Source organism: Dama dama, chromosome 1, assembly GCF_033118175.1.
Source record: "Dama dama isolate Ldn47 chromosome 1, ASM3311817v1, whole genome shotgun sequence".
NCBI classification, from domain to species: Eukaryota; Metazoa; Chordata; class Mammalia; order Artiodactyla; family Cervidae; genus Dama; species Dama dama.
Window position 1 is genome coordinate 83678538 of NC_083681.1, and position 19676 is coordinate 83698213.

Sequence of the window (19676 nt, forward strand, 5' to 3'; positions counted from 1 at the left end):
AAGAATTAGTGTGGAGAGTAACCTTGATATACAGCTTTGTAAACCTTTTTTTTAGGTTACATGAGATTCTTTTATTTTTAGCTTTATTGAGTTATAGTTTATTCACCAAAAAACTGCACACATTCAATGTGTGCATATGCCCTGTACCATAACCAAGCCGCTAAGCCTGCCCATCACTTCCAAAGTGTTCCTTCTGTCCTTTTGCGGATTCTAGTTTTAGTTTTTAGTGAAAATGCTTAATATGAGGTCTATCCTCTTAGCCTATTTTCAAGTGCACAATACCGTATTATTAACTATAAATACTCTGCTGGACAACAGATCTCTAAAATTTACTCATCTTGTGTAACTGTATATCCATTGAAAAACAAATCCCCATTTAATTTGACTGCACATTCAAGGGGAACTTTCAAAAATCCCAATGCACTGCATACCACCACGTACCAATTAAATTAGAATGTGGTAAGAGTCGGACATCAGTATTTTTTGAAGGTTACCAGGTAATTGCAATGCAGAGCAAAACGTGGAGACCACTGCTTCACTCTTAATGGAAGACAGTTAGAGTCTCTTAGCTGCTTTTGCATTCACCCTGCTGTAGTGTCTCATGTCCGGCAGCCTGTGGAGAATGCTGTTCTAAGTCCATGCAGAGGGGAAATAAGGCCTTAGTACTATGATGAAAATTGTTCTGAGGTTGTAGACCTCCTGCGACAGTCTCAAGAAACTCCTGGAGGTTCCCAGACTGCCCTTTGAGGACAGCTGCCTGGGAAGGGTTAGGGCTCTCACCTCCGTCATCACTCACTTGTCACTGACGCCTTGAAAGAGGTATAACTGGCCCACATCTCAGACTGAGGCTCAGAGTGGCTAACTTCTCTCAGACCACAAAAGGGAGCATAATTTAGTTCAGCATTTGAATCAAAATCCCTAACATTAAATCCTGTTATCCTCTGCTTCTTTAGGCATGGGGAAAACAGCATGCCTCAAGAACAAACGAGCAGGTTTTCATTTCTGCTCTAAGCTGGAAGGAGAAAGGCATAGTTGAGGGCAGAGGGCGGGGGAGTGGGGTTCCGATGAAAAGTAGATGGTAGCCGATGGGTAGGGTTCTGATGGGTAGGGTTTAAACTATATTTGAGGAGGAGAGGCCTGTCTCCTGGGTCCTGCATCTCCCGCACTGCGGGCGGATTCTTTATCACCGAGCCAGCAGGGAAACCCTCAGGCCTCACAGTCACCCACGACTCAGACCCTGGGGTGTTGCTGGCTGCTGAGCATGTCAGCAGATACTCGTCGACCCGCAGCCGGAACCTTACACGGACAGGGGTCGCACATGTCCACCCCCTTCACTCCGCAATGTCAGTGAGAGGTGGCCGCGTGGCTTCTAGATGTGCGGGCTTGATGGCAGCAAGTTCTCTGTTCAAACGCCAGCCTGCCCCACTGAGGAGCTGCCCCAACGGTGGGGAGATGGCACTTTTTCTATGTTGCCCCCAATCAGCCTCTCCAGAATGACTTTTACTTGGCTTTAATCATCTGATTCCAGATCACCTTAAAGAAAAGAGGGGGAGAAATAGAGGAGAGAGAGAGAGCAAAAGAGAGGGTATGAACTGACCCCAGGTTCAGCGGCAGAGCTGCGGTGTTTTGGCCTTTAGACCCAGCCAATGACTGCCCAGCTACAGCCCTGGGTCTCTAATGAGATAAATCAATAGATAGGAAAATGTAAAAGTCAGGGAAAATCCAAACTCTGAACAAAAAGGCTGTATACTGTAGGGCAAGGGGCACAGTATCTTCGGACAAAGCTCTCTTGGCTTCGCGTTCCATACTGATTTGATTTGATTTGACCCATCTTCCATCTCACTCTCCTGGCCATCATGTTCCTCCACCCCCTCAGCTGATCTGGCTCTGGGTCGGCAGTCGCATAGCTCCAGCCCCTGCTGCAGAGAGACGGGACTCAGGGGGACTAGACAGATGGAGGGGAAGGGCGAGCATGTAGGTAACGGTGCTGTTTCAATGACACCCCCAAACGTGGAACTCTCCCCTAGAGCTTCTGGACACACGTTCAATATTTTTAGGCCATTTCTACTAAATTCAACGTGAGACACACGAGGTCCCACCAGAACTCTATGTATGGGCAAGTGAGGGTGAGGAGGGCACCCACACCACCTCCACTGCAAGGGCCGAGCGATCCTCAAGTCGCTCTGCACGGACGCCTCCTTCCCACCTACCCCCTCCTAAAAGCAAACGGGGAAAGGTAAGAGTGCTAACAGCCCTTCTTGGGAGAACTTCTAGAGCCCTTCTTGCCCTTGGGGACCTACCATCCACACCTGCTTACAGGGCGGGGGTACAAAGTTCTTCTAATTAAGGCAGCGTGAAGTACGCTTGGCCGTCCCCTGGGGTCTTTTTCAAGAAGTGAAACCTCCTGGTACGGCAGGAACTCTTTTGTATATCCTTTGGCTCTCATACCCGTGTATTAAACTCGAGCCGTCGGGGCAGAGCCCGAGGCAGCAGAAGCCCTGACTTCCTGTCACCTGGTATCTCTCCGCGATCCCAGGCCTGGCCCCTCTCACCCTGGGCCCCGTGTCCTGGGGAAACGAGCTGGCGAGGTGAACTCGGCGGCCAGAACCCACACATCATCCCTCGAGCCTTGAGACCTCGGAGACTCAGGTAAGGGATCCCTTTGCCCTGTGTAAGTGACTCTGAGGCAGTGATGGTCTGCGAGACCGGAGGCTCAGCTTTGACTCTGGGGCGTCCCTGATCGGGTTTTCTGGTAGTGTCATTATCCGAGGAGGGGTGATACCAAGACCCGCGGTCCACCTCTGTCTTAACTGCTCTCTCTCTCAAGAATGGCCTGGGCCAATCAACTCTGGGTCATTCTACAAAAGCAGCAGATTGCAATATGTAGATTAAAGCATGGTTACTACCCGCTGGGCTCCAACCCGAGCTCCACCATCGACAGCTTACTAAACCTCGATATTGCTCCGTTTCCTTATCTATAAAGTGGGGGCAGTAGTAATACCCCCTGTATTATGAAGAATAAACGAGCTAAAATCCCGACGCTCTTAGAACAGCCCTGTACCAAGTAAGAAAACCAGTCACGGCTATTATGAAAATAACATGCCTCTCACTTTAAATGCTTTTGTCTCCAGAGATACGCACTAAATGTGTATAGCCTTAGGTGTTGGTAAGCCTCTCGGGCTACAAGTTTCTGGACGGGCTTGGTGGACAGCACAAAACCCTGCCTCAAATCCAGCTGCTGGTGGGGCGGGGGGTGTGAGGAGGATCTAGTGAAGGCCGATAGAGATGACTTAACCCTGTCACGGTTCTTTCCTGAAACCAGCAACACTCCCCATAAAACAGTCTCAGCTCACTGGTCAACAGGTGAAGGGAAATGGTCGCCTTTTGGTCTGACACCTGAGTATGTGCAGAGCTGCCCAGGGAGGAAAGTCAGTTTCCTATTTGTTAGCTCATAGTGTGTAGAAAAGATCTTCCCTGTAGCTCAGATGGTAAAAGAGTTGGCCTGCAATGCCGGAGACCTGGGTTCGATCCCTGGGTTGGGAAGATCCCCTGGAGAGGGAAATGACAACCCACTCCAGTATTCTTGCCTGGAGAACCCATGGATGGAGGAGTCTGGCGGGCTACAGTCCATAGGGTCACAAAGAGTGGGTCACAACTGAGTGACTGACACTGCTCTAGCTAGTGTGTAGAAAAGAGGTTCTTATGTAATCCTAGTACAGGCATTCCCAGAAGGAATTTACACTCCATTAGAGGGATTAACAGTATGACATGGGAAAGATGACTTTTGTTGACAAGTAAGGAATGCAAAGAGCTGGGGGTGTAAAGAATTCCTGCCCAGGAAGAGCCTTCCGTGTGTGTGCTCAGTCGTGTCTGACTCTTTCGGGGCCCCCTGAGCTGTCGCCCGCCAGGCTCCTCTGTCCACGGGATTCTCCAGGCAAGAACACTGGAGTGGGTTGCCATGCCCTCCTCCAGGGGCTCTTCCCGACCCAGAGACTGAACCCAGGTCTCTTGTGTCTCCTGAATTGGCAGGCGGGTTTTTTATCACTAGTGCCACCTGGGAGGCAGGAGATGTGTCCAGACCAGTGGCTTTGTGGGCAGTGGAGGGATGTGCGCTTAAGAAACCATGTTGAGACCACCAGTGTTTCTGAAAACCAAGAGGTGGGCTATGCTTCTTAAGCCCAAACTCTTAGAATAAAGCAAAGTTTGAAACTGTAAAAAGAAAAAGTCATGTAGAGTCTGTGAGCAGCCACATGGAGGGTTTCTCCAGCAAGCAATGATGGATCAGAGATGAGTCTGAGTTCAGGAAGAAGTATAACTTCAGCAAGGATTTAGAGAGCCTGATCTAGGAGCCTCGCAGAGGATGGATTAGGAAAGAGAGAGATGAAAGTCAGAAAAGTAAGGTTTTTGTGCTAGACCAGGAGAGGAAACGAGAATCTCATTCATGGGGTGACACTGGCAGTAGAAAAAAAAAGAAAAAAGAAAGTCCACCTGCAAACTAAGATCCCTTACAGAGGTAGAAACGGCAGGACTTGGCCACTGGTTCCATGTGGGGATGAAAGAACTGGGGAGGAATGTGGCTGCAGCTTTCCAAGCTGGGGTGGCAGGGACACGGACGTGCAGCTGTCTGAGGGCTGGTGCCTGGCTCAACGGCACAGTCTTTATCTCTTGGAGCTGTCTCGCCCCCGGCTCATGGCATGCAGGACCACAGTGACATGCAGGATCACAGTGGCACGCAGGATTGTAGTTCCCAGACCAGGGATGGAACCCATGGCCCCTGCAGTGGAAACGCAGGGTCTTAAACCACTGGGCCTCTAGGGAAATCCCTGCAACACAGTCCTGGAAAAGGGCAGTTCCAGCTGAGTGGCTCCGGCAGGAACTAGCCGCCGAGTGTGGAGGAGTAAGTGGGTGGTGAGGAAGTGGAGGGAGACAGGAGGCGCTTGAGATGCAGGGGGCGCAGGACTGGGGGGCTGGGAAGTGGCTGGGGCAGGCCCGGGTAGGGGAAGGGGCCTTGGGGCTGAGGGACACTGCAGCACCTGCTGGCCGTAGCAGAGGTTCTTCCTTCTGTTCTAAGTGCTGTGGACACCGCGGGGGAGGAGAGGGCGGGACGGACACAGGTGGCGGCACCGACAAGCACACGCGGCCGCGTGCGAAGCAGAGCAGACAGCTAGCGCAAGGCTGCCGCATGCCCCAGGAACGGGGGTTCAAGAGGGCGGGGGTGTGTATGTGGCTGGTTCCTGCTGCCGGATGGCGGAGACCACCACGGCGCTGTAAAACTGTTACCCTTCCATTTAAAAAGATTTACCACTTCACTGTCACTGGAACCTGCGTTTTTGTTTTTATTCTTTGAGCATCTTAAGTAGAAATTATCCCATGTTCCCAAAGTTAAGACTTTGGCTGGAGAGATCAGATCACCAAGGTAACAAGCAACAGAGCCGGGCACTAGAAACGGCAGAGCTCTTCCCGCCTTATACTCCACACACTGAACAGGGGCCAGAGATGCGAGGGCAGATCTCTGAAGAACTAACACCTCAGCGAAAGGAGGCGGGCTGGGGGCACAGGCAGAGGGAAGGGCAGTGAGACCACGCTTCCTCAGAGATAGGCACGCCGGCGGCCGCGAGGGTGAAATGCAAAACTGTTTCCCGTGGCAAAGGAGGAAGTTGAGGTGACAAGGGCCGTGCGGCTTTGAGCTTCTGAGTAAATGACGGGATTATTGGACCCAAAAGTCATGATTCAAACCAAAACCTATAAAGGCTGTGAGATCGTCTTCAGTAGATGGACACGAAAACAGGGTGGGTGCCGTTTACAAACCCAGAAAGATTTGCAGAAGTTGCTCTAATAAAACAGGGCAGGGTCTGATCAACGGAGTCCTGCTTTTAGTATAGTTCAGTGAAAATAAAATCCTCTTATGACCACATTTTGACCAGTGTGATCAGTAACCGCTACCAAGTGTACCCACTAGTCTCTGAGCCTAACTGTGTGTTGGAAAACACGCCGGTGGGGACAAAAAGTCACTGTGAACAATGACAGAAAAAAATATATAGGGTAAGTCTGCAGGAATCTACAATATTCTGATGAGAGTGTGGTCTAGTTTCATATATTCCCATAGAAAAAAATGAATAAAATCTTTCATTACTCAGTCCAAATAACCTGCTATAAATATATATATTTTATATATATAAAATATCTATATATATAAAATATCTATATATACACCAGAGAAACCTATATATATATATATAGGTTATATATATATGTGTGTGTGTATATATATATATATATATATATATATGGCTTCTGCGGTGTATATATAGATATTTCCATGAAAAAATGAGATAGCATAGAGAAACAAGTATGTCTGTGATTATAAATTACCATTTTACAGTAATACTTGTGTTGAAAGTTTTGTAGAAATACACTTGCCGTACATAGTGAGGCATCATTTTAAGAGAAATAAAACATTCCCCTCCAAAGGTCATTACTGCCATTGGTCATTGCTGACACAGCCCTAGCAGGACTTGTTTACATAAAAGGCTTATGTCACCAATGATATAGGCATAACCTTAAGCAGCTGAGAAATAAGGAGAAATTAAAGACAACAGTAGTCCAGTCATCTCCTTCTGTCCATTAGTTGATGACCTTGGCTCTGGAGAGAAGCAAGGTAACCCCGGCTCATCCCATACTTGTTGTTGTTGTTTAGTTGCCAAGTCGCGTCTGATTCTTTTGTGACCCCATGGACCCGCCAGGCTCCTCTGTCCATGAGATTTCCCAGGCAAGAGCCCTGGAGTGGGTTGCCATTTCCTTCTCCAGGGGACCGTCCCGACGCGGGATCAAACTCACACTTCCTGTTGGCAGGCAGGTGCTTTACCGCTGAGCCACCAGGAAGGCCCGTCCATGATTTACCGTGGGGAATTAACTCAGTCCTCAGAACCCCCATTTCCATGCCTGCAGAAAGACAGAAGGCCCAAGTAGTAGGACAGGCGTGGGGGAGCTGGAGCCAGGCACACTGCCCCTGGACGGAGCGGGCGCGCAGTGAGCGCCTCTGTGTGGTCCAGCCTGCAGCCCAGAGAGACGGCCCCAACCTCAGGGCCCTGGGTTTGGCTCTATCACTAACTGCAAGGTCTGCTTTTCTTTCACAAATATGTCCGTCATGTATTGCTCATGGGAATAAAGTCCTAGAAATATAATTATGGGAGTACGTGAACATGTTTTTTGGCTGCACCACACACAGCTTGGGGGATCTTAGTTCCCCAAAGGATCGACCCTGCACCCCCGCAGTGGAAGTGCAGAGTCGTAGCCGCTGGACCAGCAGGGAAATCCCCAGTGCAGGGCCTCCAACAAGGCATGTCCCATCCCTGGGCCACAGTTTCCTCATTTGTCAAGTGAACAGAATGGTTTCTGAGGTTCTGACTGGCGCTAAACACCCCGCCTGGTGACCAGAAATGACTTTGTAAACCGCCTTGGCGCTCTGTGTTAATGTATGACCTTTGGTTGGAGGTCCTGTGGGGAGGTTTGTGGTGAAAGCAGGTCCCTGAGACCACCTGGCATTTGGCAATCCAGAGCTGGGGCAAACATCAGGTCTGAAGCACCCACAGACTCTCCTCTCTCCTTCAGCCGTGGCTCAGACAGATGTCCCACTTTCAACTGATTTATAGTCACCCAAATCGTACATTTATATGAATAGAAGGAAAAGATTCATAAAGGAAAGGCTAAATTCCTGTTCCCCATGGGAGACAAAGCAGCCTGCTATCATAGATACTGTGTTGGCTAGGTCTTAGCCCTCATTTTCTCACATTTTTATTGGAGTGTAGTTGCTTTAAAATGTTGTGTTAGTCTGTGCTGTCCATCCAAGTCAATCAGCTGTTAGACGCACACACATCCCCCTCGTTTTTGGATTTCCTCCCCGTTTACATCAGAGAGCGCTGAGCCGGGCTCCCCGCGCCACGCAGCAGGCTGTCCCAGTCAGCTGCCTCACGCACGGGCGCGCACAGACGTCAGCCCCAGTCTCCCAACTCGTCCCTCGCCCTTCCCCACCATGGTGATTCGTATGTGTGCTCTCTCTAATTACGCCTCTCTGTCTGCTGGGCCCTCATTTTAAATCTCTGATGGCCGTGTGACTTTGAACAAGTTACTAACTTCTGTGTGTCCTTGCCGCCACTTCCACACACGAGAGGCAATGCTTCACCCCGTCCACCCTGAGGCTCAGACGAGGTGCCAGGCCCAGACTGCCGCTGTCACTGGGAAGTGGGCACAGACGGGGTCTGGGAGGCTCCCGACACCTGTCCTCAGCAGGCCCGCAGGTGCCCGGAGATAAGCAAGCAGGATGCACGGCCCCGGCCTCCAAGGCCGCTTACGCGACTCAGTCAATGAGGACAACACGAACTCCGTGTCCCTAAAGGAGGATTTCCAGGGCCCAGGAAAGGCTCTGTGGAATTCATGCCAGTAAATTACACACAGAAATGAATACCGAAGGGGATCACACGATGAAGAAGGCAGAATGGTCTTAAAATGTCGGAATTGGAAGGGACATTTCTGTTCAGAATCCAGAGATCAAACCACATTTACTTTCTCCCTGTGTACGGGGCATTTTCACTTACATTAACTTATTTATCACAGCCTGCCTGTGAAAGGGGTCTATTGGTCTCATTTTTCAGATGGAAAAAAATAGCAGCCAATGCTCCTAAAGGAAATCATGTTGCGAACAGGAACAAGAGCAAAAGAAGCGAATGCTTCAGACATGGCTGCTTTACCTGCATTTACTTCTTCAATTACCATCACGAAGAAACTTCTAAATCCAGGCACACTTTCATTACTTTTAAATGTACTCACTTACTTATCCAACTGTCCCCAGGTCTCGGGGGCGGCACGGGGCCCCTCCATCTTCATTGTAGCATGCGGGGTCTCCGGTGGCATCGTGCAAACTCTTAGTTGCGGCATGTGGCTCATCCCAGATGGGACCTGGGCCCCCTGCAGTGGGAGAGCGAAATTTAGCCACTAGACCTCTGGGGAAGTCCCAGGCATGCTTTGAATAGTAAAGAAGAAATGCAAGGGATTTATGTTCTAGGAAGGAGAGACAAACGATAAACAAGCAAGCAAATGCAGTAATTACTCATGATGAGTGACCACAAAGCAAAGAAAGGCAGGTGCTGCGGGAGACTCAGGAGGCCGCACTGTGGGCTGAGCCTTGGGGACAGCTTCTTCGAGATGCCGAGGTCTGAGCTGCCCCAGCTGAGGCACACACGCCATTGGGCCATTTAAGTCTTACAGCAACCGCATGAGACAGGAATTATCACTGTCCCTGTTTTATGGCTGAAGAACTTGAGGCCCAGAGAATTTGAAGAACTGGCCCAAAGTTTCACAGCAAACAGGGAAATCATGATCTGAACCTAGGCGGTCTGATGTGTGGCTCAGGAGGCCACCGTCTCACACAGAACCTTCGGGAGCCTCCCTGAGGTGAGGTACTCAAGACTGCAGTTAGTCGGAGCAGGGGAGACTGTACCGGCCCCTCCTGACTCCAAGGACAGTCTTCACCATCCTCCACCACGGTGACTCTGGCCCATCACCATGGACAAAAGCAGATAAGCAAAGGAACAAGGACAAGCCCGTGAAAAACACACTTTCTAATATTAAAGCACAAGGAAAGCATCCAAGGCTGACAGACACACAGAACTCATGAATTAGTGAGCATAACCTTCTCCATAAAGAAAATCCACGTCCTTTCTGTGGCTGTCGAGAATACTGGCAGGGATCCCCGAGCCAGATGCCTGTACATTCAAAGGACAGTCACAACCTAAAAGTTGAGAATTTTCTTTTATTTGGCAGAAATTTTTAGGACTTAAGTCCAGGAGGCAGCATCTCAAGGAATCCTGAAAGAGCTGCCCTGCAGAGCTGAGGGAAGGCAGAAGTTTTGAAACAAAGGGCAGGTAGCCTGAACATCAAGATGTTACTGTTAACTAAAGGAAATCAGACATTCCAAGTTAGGGAATTTAGTGCTTTTCTATGTATGGGAAGATGTGAGAGTCTGGGCTCATGGAAATCATCCCTTTCATATTGTTGTTCAGTCGCTCAGTCGTGTCTGATCCCATGGACTGCAGCACACCAGGCCTCCCTGTCCTTCACCATTTCCTGGAGCTTGCTCAAACTCATGCCCACCGAATCCGTGATGCTGTCCAACCATCTCATTCTCTGTCATCCCTTTCTCCTCCTGCCTTCACTCTTTCCCAGCATCAGGGTCTTTCCAATGAGTCAGCTCTTCGCATCACGTGGTCAAAGTATTGGAGTTTCAGCTTTAGCATCAGTCCTTCCAATGAATATTCTGGACTGGTTTCCTTTAGGATGGACTGGTTGGATCTCCTTGCTGTCCAAGGGACTCTCAAGAGTCTTCTCCAACACCACAGTTCAAAAGCATCAATTCTTCGGTGCTCAGCTTTCTTTATAGTCCAACTCTCACATCCATACATGACTACTGGAAAAACCATAGCCTTGACTAGATGGACCTTTGTTGGCAAAGTAATGTCTCTGCTTTTTAGTATGCTGTCTAGGTTGGTCATAACTTTTCTTCCAAGGAGCAAGCATCTTTTAATGGGTGCCCTTAGGGCTCAGAAACTCACACTGCAGGGCCAGAGTCACTGATGACTCTGACATCGTCGATTACTGATCCGGCAGGAAGTACTCCACTTCTCATACCTTGTCTGAGATGCTCCCCCAGACCCTGTCTCAGAATGTGGAAGGAGGCCTTGCCTCGGATCCAAAGCCAGTAGGAAGAGGCCCTGACTGCTTTCAGTGACACCTGTGCAGAGAACCCAGAGGCAACCATTCAGATTCATGACAAGACAGAAGTCGGCTAATAGTCCTGCTTCCTCCCGTTTTATTATTTGTCTCCAGGAGTCTGAGGGCGACATGGCGACACCCAGGAATTCAATGGTCGGAGCTTTCCCAGCGGAAGGTCCTGCTGCCATGCATGCTGCTCAGAAAGTGATTCCCAGGAGGGCGCCTGTGGTGGTGGGCCCCACACAGAGCTTCTTCATGAGGGAAGCGAAGGCTCTGGGGGTAAGTCAGTCACCCCGCACTCCACATCCTAGGGACTCTCTGGCCTCCAGAAGCAGCTACTGCGGGCCAGGCACAGGATTCAACCTGACTTGAAGGTATTTGATCCAACATGAGGTGTTCTTTATGTCTGACACAGGGGTTCAAACCAGGGATGCACAGAGATTACTGTGGTGATCTTACGCTCCCCTGCCGTGATCCTGAGATTTGCAGTTAGGGGCCTCCATCCCAATTCATCACGAGTACCCCAGTACACCTGCTGTGGAAATGCTGGGGTGGTGGGAAAGATGCATCTGAAGACGACAAAGGTCTTGGGCCCTTTAACGCTTGCTCTGGACGTGTCACACAGCCCGTCCGCTCAGGAGCCAGGGCTTCCAGGCCCCACTCCTGCTTCCTGACTCAACGACAATTTCAGTTCCACCATCAGCGCCCCTCTCCTCCCTGCAGGCTGTCCAGATTATGAACGGGCTGTTCCACATTGCCCTGGGAAGCCTCATGCTGATCCACAAGGACGTCTACATGCCCATCTGTGTAACCTTGTGGTACCCTCTCTGGGGAGGCATCATGGTGAGTAAAACCTAGTAGCCTTTTTGGGGAGTGATGCAGACAAAAATGTTCAAAGAAGCTCCATGGGAATATATCAGATCACATATGTGTTGAGGAAAGCACAGCGGTGGGGAACAGGTTGTCTGGTTGAAGGGATTTAGAGGAAAAAGAGGCTGAGTTGAGCCTGAGTCTCGTGGTTGAGTCAGTGGCCATGCTTCACGGGAACTCAGAGAACGCGGCCCTAAGTGGATGTCCACAGCGAGGGAAGACCGCTGGAAGCCCGACCTCTCCAAACTCAGCGGCTGGGGTGGAGCTGGGTGGGTCCTAGACCATACGGGTTGGTGTTTCGGAAAGCAAGAGTGGGCGGTGGCATCGCAGCTCCTCCTACCTGGCCTTTCCTCCCTACGATTCTCTTTCGTTCCTGTCTCATGTGGTGGAACAGTCCCATGCAGAAAAAGCCCCTCACCTTTCAACGGAGCAGTAATCCTCATTGTTGCTTCACGTGCAGCTTTCCAGGTCTGCAACCCCGTGCGGATGAGGTGTGAGGCAGTGATGTCTTTATCCCCGGTACCCTTTCATAGATGAGCTGTGAAGACAGGTTCAGGACTGAAATTTTCAGGGCAAGGAGAGATCGATTAGAGTCAGAGTTTCCTCTGGGGGTAGGAGCTTGAGGAGTAGAAGAGGAAGACGAGAAATAATGATCACTTCCTGTAGCAGCCCACATTTTAATGAAGCGCCTGCTACATGCAGGCCAAGTGCTTCTTCTATGTCAGTTCACTCACCATTGCCATCAGTCATTTACAACACCCTGAACTCCAAAGAACAATTCCCCAAATTTACAAAAAAAAAAAAAAAAAAAAAGAAAGCCAAAACTTTTAAATTCACAGTGTGAGTACTAATTGACATGGAAATGTGAGTTCTGCCTGTGGTTTTACTAAATACCTAGTCACAGATCCCCAGCTGGTTGAATGAAAAGCATGGATTTAACGTGGTTGAGCCTGAATAGTGGAGAAATATGTGCTGAAAAATGAATGAATCCATTAAAAAGGGCTGGATAGTGCAGGGAAGGTGGCTGAAAGGGTGGACAGCTTTTTCACAATCGCTTCTCCATGTTAAAAGGTGACCTTCCTCTCTGCCCCTCTCCCCACTGCTTCTCCCATCCCTCCCCACCCCTCCCCACCCACCACCTCTCTTTACAGTACATCATTTCTGGATCACTGCTGGCCGCAGCGGAGAAAAACTCCACACAGAGCATGGCAAGTAATCGAATGTCCTCCTTTCCCACACGTCAGAGCGGTGTCTACTTTCTCAGCTGGAAACAAGGGCCCTGGAAGACCCTTGTAGTTACAGTAGCGCTGTGACCCCTCAACCCCCAGAAGTGAAAGATCCTCTATGATGCTACTGTGATCAGTTCATAAAAAACATGAAAATGGGATGTCCATGGAAACAGAATCAGAGGCAGATCGGTGAAAAGCAGGCTTATGGTCTCAGGAATGAGATGCTGCAAGAGACTGAGATCTCTTTGAAAGTCACGCCACTCCTCTCAGATCAGCATGGAGGGAAATGGTCTAATCAAGGCTGTGACTGACTCAAGTCTTCGTTAACCTTGAGCTGTAGCCTTGGGCAAGCCAGCTTCCCCCATGTACCTCTAAGTTTTCACCTGTAAGATGGAGATAACAGTCCTTGCTACCATATGAAATTATCCTGAGGATAAAACAGAGTGACATATATGCAGGATAAAATATATGAAGGTGCTTCAGGGTCTATAAGGAGCTACAGCAGTCTTGTTCATATAACCCTCAGGACACATTTACACCCAGGTAGACCCCCTGATTCTCTACAGGTCAGGAGTTTACCAGCAGGCTTCCTTCTTCAACTTTTCTACACTTACTAAGGTCCTACTAATTTAAGTCACTTCCAAAGTCCATGAGAGATTGAGGAGACTGGGATGGCTCCCCTCTAGAGGTGGTCTGACAAACTCACTTTGCGGGGAAAAAAGCAACTGTTTGTGAAGATGATGCTGTATTTAAGATAGAGCCAGTTGTACCGACTTGCCATCTGTAGGTCATACAACCAGGGATGAAATCTGTGTGTTGTGAGATAATCATCAGTAACAGCACATCATTATGGTGCTTGTTGCATGAATCTTCCTGTTTTTGACCTTTCGTCATCCCTGCAAGGCGGCGTGTCACACTGACAGCCTCTAACCTGGTGCTACCCAGAGACGTCAGCCCGAAGTGTATTTGTTTTGAGAGATGGCTGACTGGGGCTGACTGCAACCTGTGACCACAGGCAAGGAGAAGGTGTATTACTATTCGTGTGTTTCCACTTGATGATACAGACCTAGAGCGGCCAACCTGCTCACTCCCTGCCTATGGCCACAAAGCTTCCTGCTTCACTGCGACATACTCTGAATACTACTTACTTCATTTACTCAACAGTTGTGCACTGAACGCCTACTAGGATTCCAGGCCGGGGCGGGGGGCACTGGCAGCTAAAAGAAGTACAAGGATCACTTCTAGAACATTTTCTTGATGAACTGATTGGATGGGTGGCAGAAACGAGGTGGGGAGGACCGAGAAAGCGACAAGGTGCAGACAGGACGGTGTTTATTTTGCAGTGACAAGGAGACTAAAACAGCCAAGAGAAACAGGACTTAGCAGGATTTAGATGTAGTACCTTTATGAGTCAGGAAAATAAGATCTGGAACTCTGTCCTAGCTTCTATTGTCCAATTGGAAATTAGACTCAATTAATAAATATCTGTGTCTCTTATTTCAGCTCACAGGAAGAGTAATAATGAACTCTTTGAGCCTCTTTGCTGCTATTTCTGGAATAATTTTTTTGATCATGGACATATTTAATATGACAATTTCCCATTTTTTTAAAATGGAGAATCTGAACCTTATCAAGACTCAGATGCCATATATTAACATAAACAACTGTGAACGAGCTAACCCTGACGAGAACAACTCTCAGTCCGTGGAATATTGTGCCAGGATACGGTTTGTGTTCTTGGTAAGTACGAAACTGGATTTATTTTCAGGAAGGAAGAAGCATGGCATTTTCCTTATGATCATCAGCTACGGATCCAGACTGTGTCTGCACTTATTGCCTATACGGTTTTGAGCCAGAATTCTGACCATACCACACTGTGTCTCATTTTCTTCCTCTGTAAAATGGGAGACGGTAACAGTATTTATAGAACTGTTTTGAGGGATGAGTTAACACAGAAAAGCACTTCGAACAGTGTCTGGTACACAGAAAGTGCTATTTAAGCCTTTGCTTTAACATTTATTAGTATTATTAATGGAATTAACATTTATTATTTTTACTATTAAGATGAACACTGAAGAACCTAAGTTGTAATGAATGTCATTTGCCTCAAGGGCTTCCCAGGTGGCTCAGTAGTAAGGAATCCACCTGCCAATGCAGGAGACCCGGGTTCGATCCCTGGTCTGGAAGATCCCCTGGAGAAGGAAATGGCAACCCACTCCAATACTCTTGCCTGGAAAACCCCATGGACGGAGGAGCCCGGCGGGTTACAGTCCATGAGGTCATAAAAGAGTCGGACATGCCTTTAGCAACTAAAACTTCACTTCACTTGAAGGGAAAAGAAATACATCTCCCAGGTGTGGAGAGATTTCCTTGATGTGATACTATACCACCTAAAGCTGGATACAGTTTCATGTGGAACTCACATTAAACTGTTCTTGCCTACATGGAATTGACTCTTCAACTAATTATTACTGCCTTACTTTGGGTCAACAACATACACTCTCTGTTAAGTGCAGGAGTTTACTAAGGGTTAGGGTTATGCAAATACCAGCATTTCTCCCAGTTGGTCACTATTTCCCTAAAGAATCGACCTTTTCATCATTTACTTTTAGTTTTCGGTCATTTTAGTCATCAGTCATTTACTGTGCATTAACCATTTTCTCGTGGCTTCATTAGCACATTTTCACCCTAATTTTTCTGTTTTTCAGAGCAATTTCGCAGTGATGATGATTTTTGCCTTCCTCCAGAAACTTGTGACAGCTGGCACTGTTGAGAATGAGTGGAAAAAAATATGCTCCAGACCCAAAGCTGTAAGTATAAGCTGTGCTATTCACAACCTCCCTTAGGAAAGTCTCACCTGCAAAAAATCATTTATGGAGAGCATAATCTGATGACTCTGGGGGCATCATGAAAAATGATTCTGGCATATTTCTGGGAAGCAGAAAATACCAGTAATATTCAGTGTATTTGTTTTGAGAAATGGCTGACTGGGGCTGATTGCAACCTGTGTCCACAGGGAAGGAGAAGGTGTATTACTATTCGTGTGTTTCCATTTGATGGTACAGACCTAGAGGGGCCAATCTGTTCTCTCCCTGCCTATAGCCACAAAGTATCCTGCTTCACTGTGACATAATCTGAATATTACTTCATTTACTCAACAGTTGTGCTCTGAACGTCTACTAGGATTCCCACGGCGGGGCGGGGGGTGGGGGCATGGCAGTTAAAGGAAGTACAAGGGTCCCATGCTAACGTGCATCCTCTTCCTAACCTTGGACTCTGCTGGACTTCAGTCATGCCTCTTGACTTCAGGTTTCCATACTTAATGTATAAAAGCAGGATGGCTTCAGGCTGATTAAAGCCACTAGTTCTTCCAAACCCAATTTCTCAGTACTCCCTTCTCCCCTCTTCTTTCTATCTAATCTCTCGTCCAAAACAATAGGTTCAAAGAGGCCCTACAGTTGAGATATGAATATCCCAGGGATAGATCAACTATCAACTGCTTTAGAACCATAGGATGTCAGCTTTGCAATAGAATTTAGAAAGCATTGTTAATGCCTTCATTTTGCAAGTGAGGAAAACAGGATTAGAAACAGCAAGTTAATACTTTCCTGAGGTTATCTCCAATAAAGGCCAGTCAAAACTGAAATATAAATTCCTCTATTATTGCAGTGTTCTTTCCCAAACACTGTGAGATCATTCCAGGTAAGGTGCCAAGTGTTTGTTGGCCTTGAGGATAAGCCTTGATTAGTGGTTTGGTGACGATCTGAACACCTGGGAAACCAATCCTGGTATGCAGAAGCATCTAGAAAACAGCATAAAAACCAGGAGATATTGATATTTGTGCAGATTGTTGAGAACTGTGCCAGTGATCAAAGTCAAGAAATGTTTGCTAAATTTTGTGTTCCAGAACATCGTTCTCCTGTCAGCTGAAGAAAAAAAGGAACAGGCGATTGAAATAAAAGAAGTGGTTGAGCAGACTGAAGTGGCTGAGCAGATTGAAATATCTTCCCTACCAAAGAATGAAGAAGACATTGAGATTATTCCAGTCCAAGAAGAAGAGGAAGAAGAAGCAGAAATGAACTTCCCGGAGCCCCCCCAGGATCAGGGAGACTCGCCAATAGAAAACGATAGTGTCCCTTAAACGGTCTCTCTTCTTTGCTGTCATCTTTTCTTTTAGCATTAGTGTTCACAGCTTCCCAGAGACTTATTTACCCGCATTTCTGAAGGCACTCTGCACGTGGCCACCACGTCTTTCTCTGGTCTTTGCGTGGAGGGACCACAGACAGCTCCCTTCTCCCCATCCTCATTCAGAGTATGAACGCCGGCCACTGGGGCAGACTAGCATCATGTTTCTCGCTTAGGACAGCCTTCTTACGTTAAAAAGGGAGAAGTCTGAGTGAGGGCTGCAGAATGCGGCTTGTCACTGGCCTGACTCCTGGGTAGGTGTAGCAGCAGCAGAGTAGTCACAGCAGCAGTAGCGGCAGCAGAAGTTTGTTTTTTCATTGCTTCTCTCTGCAATAGGCAGACTGTGTATCAGATGAAAAATGTAAGTGACTGCCCCATGCCATCCTTAAGCTATCTTTGATTCCTTCCACACCTACGCATATATATATATATATATATATATATATATATATATATATATATATATATGTGGAATCTCTTTTGCACCACTGTTTTCAGGAAAGTAAAAGATAATGATAATGAAGTACAGTAAAGAACCTATTCCATCTGTCTTTCTGTGGGCTGACACTGTGCCTCTGCGTCTCACTGGAGGAGCTCTAAGGGGCCAGTCCTCAGCCCTGTCTCTGTACAAACAGCACTGCTTATATCTGGATCTGTCTCCTTCCCTCTTAACTTTTCTTAACTCCTCCTCTAGGCTCTTGGCTGCTCTATCTACATACTTTTCGCCTTTAGGCAAGAGAAGAAAGAATGATAGAAAAAAATGCCTTAATGAACACCCAAATCGCAAAGGATAATCAATGCTTGTATTTGACAGTGTTTTCCAGTTCACAAAATATTTTATCAAGTAAGTGTAATTGATCTTCCATGGTCAAGGAAAAAAAATCCTATCTCTGTTTTACAATGCTCACACAGTAAGTAAATAAATCAATGTAACTTTTCAATAATAACAGCAAGTAATTTTGAGTCTTATTTCGTACCCAGATCATCTTATTCAAATGCTAGAATGTTTGAAACAATGAAATTGCCTACCCAGTGTCTATGTAAGAGCCAAGTCAACAGGTTTACCAAGCACCTGCTCTCTGACCAGCATGAGAGAGGTGTTGAGAAAGACACACAAGAGTCAGAAATCATGTTTTACCCCTTGGGGACAAAAAACTTAAACATTCACAATCTTCAAAAACTCATTAACATACAATTAGCTGCCAGATTATAAAATGCAGATACTAAGTGCTAGAGAAACTCTGAGGAAGAAGATCATGCTTGAAAATAACATAATTACTTATAATGCCAAATCTCAGGGACTGTTACCCCTACCTCTAGATTCTTATTCAGATTTGGAGAGGTTACTACCCTACACAGAGAGAGCGTTAACCTAGGAAGATGTCACTAAAATCTATCAACTGCGTTTGAGCATTTGCTGCATGGTAAACGCTGCCAGACCCTGACAGGTACATAGACGATGCAGTTTCCACTCTCAGTGACATTTCCACTTTGTTGCTGCTGCTGCTAAGTCACTTCCGTCGTGTCCGACTCTGTGCGACCCCATAGACGGCAGCCCACCAGGCTCCCCCATCCCTGGGATTCTCCAGGTAAGAACACTGGAGTGGGTGGCCATTTCCTTCTCCAGTGCATAAAAGTGAAAAGTGAAAGTGAAGTCGCTCAGTCGTGTCTGACTCTTAGCGACCTCATGGACTGCAGCCTACCAGGCTCCTCTGTCCATGGGATTTTCCAGGCAAGAGTACTGGAGTGGGGTGCCATTGCCTTCTCCGTTCCACTTTGTTAGGGACCACGAATTAAAGATATTTCTGGTGATTAGAGAAAAAAAAGTAGGTGGGGCATTTCTCTATGTAAAGTTCTTGAAAATGGTTTAAATTAATAAAACTCTCTGCGTGTGCTCAGCTGCAGCAGGTGATTCCAACATGGTATTTCCCTGAGCTTTTTTACTCTTGTAACATTCTGGTCACAGGAGCCTCCACCACTCTCAAGTTCAGATTCACGGAACCCTAGTCTGGGTTTGAACCGTGAGATGTCAAGACATTGACTATTCGTGTCAATATATTCTAACACACACACACACACACACACACACACACACACACACTCCCAAGGAAAGTTCTCCTAGAGTAGGTCATTAGTAACACATTCCTTTCTGTGTTCACTCCAGAATGTGACTGGACTATACGGTGGTGGACTAGGACCAGTCTCTGCCTTGGACTAGGGGACAGGGAAGAGGGTGCAGCTGTGACCAACTCAAGGCAAAAACTGGTGAGAAAACCTTCAGAAAAGATAAGATCTTGGGACTTCCCTGGCTGTCCAGTGGTTAAGACACTGCACTTCCAATGCAGGAGGCATGGGTTTGATCCTTCATTGGGAAACTAAGATCCTACATGCCATGCTGCATGGCCAAAAAAAAAAAAGACACAAAATCTTATTTCTATCTCATTTTCTCAACTTCTGAAATATATATGAGGATCCTTCTCCAAACACATGGCTTCCTTAAGTATTTTCATTTCTTTTATTCATTTTTTAAAATAGGGCTTCCCTCATAGCTCAGTCGGTAAACAATCTACCTGCAATGCGGGACACCCAGGTTCAATTCCTGGGTTGGGAAAATGCCCTGGAGAA

At 47.4% G+C, this 19676-nt stretch overlaps 1 protein-coding gene and 1 long non-coding RNA gene across 2 annotated transcripts in view; one reads left to right on the forward strand and one right to left on the reverse strand.

Annotated features, from left to right (window-relative positions):
• LOC133064414 (uncharacterized) overlaps nt 1–12220 on the reverse strand; it is a 45299-nt gene extending 33079 nt beyond the window's left edge. The window contains exons 1-2 of the long non-coding RNA XR_009694630.1: nt 12056–12220; nt 8831–8964 (exon numbers count right to left, since the gene is read on the reverse strand). This is a non-coding gene — a long non-coding RNA (uncharacterized LOC133064414). The remainder of the gene's footprint in view (nt 1–8830; nt 8965–12055) is intronic.
• Nucleotides 2444–17998, forward strand: MS4A1 (membrane spanning 4-domains A1). Its single transcript, XM_061154441.1, has 7 exons — nt 2444–2649; nt 10882–11046; nt 11491–11610; nt 12789–12845; nt 14370–14606; nt 15575–15676; nt 16774–17998. The coding sequence occupies exons 2-7, from the start codon at nt 10897–10899 to the stop codon at nt 17005–17007; spliced, it is 900 nt and encodes a 299-aa protein (XP_061010424.1). The 5' UTR covers nt 2444–2649; nt 10882–10896; the 3' UTR covers nt 17008–17998.
• The last annotated feature ends 1678 nt before the right edge of the window (nt 17999–19676 follow it).

Coding starts and splice junctions, on each gene's coding strand:
- MS4A1 (XM_061154441.1), top strand. CDS start 10,897: ATGGCGACACCCAGGAATTCAATGGTCGGAGCTTTCCCAGCGGAAGGT. Junction 11,611..12,788: donor CTCTCTGGGGAGGCATCATG/GTGAGTAAAACC, acceptor CTCTCTTTACAG/TACATCATTTCTGGATCACT. Junction 15,677..16,773: donor TATGCTCCAGACCCAAAGCT/GTAAGTATAAGC, acceptor TTTGTGTTCCAG/AACATCGTTCTCCTGTCAGC.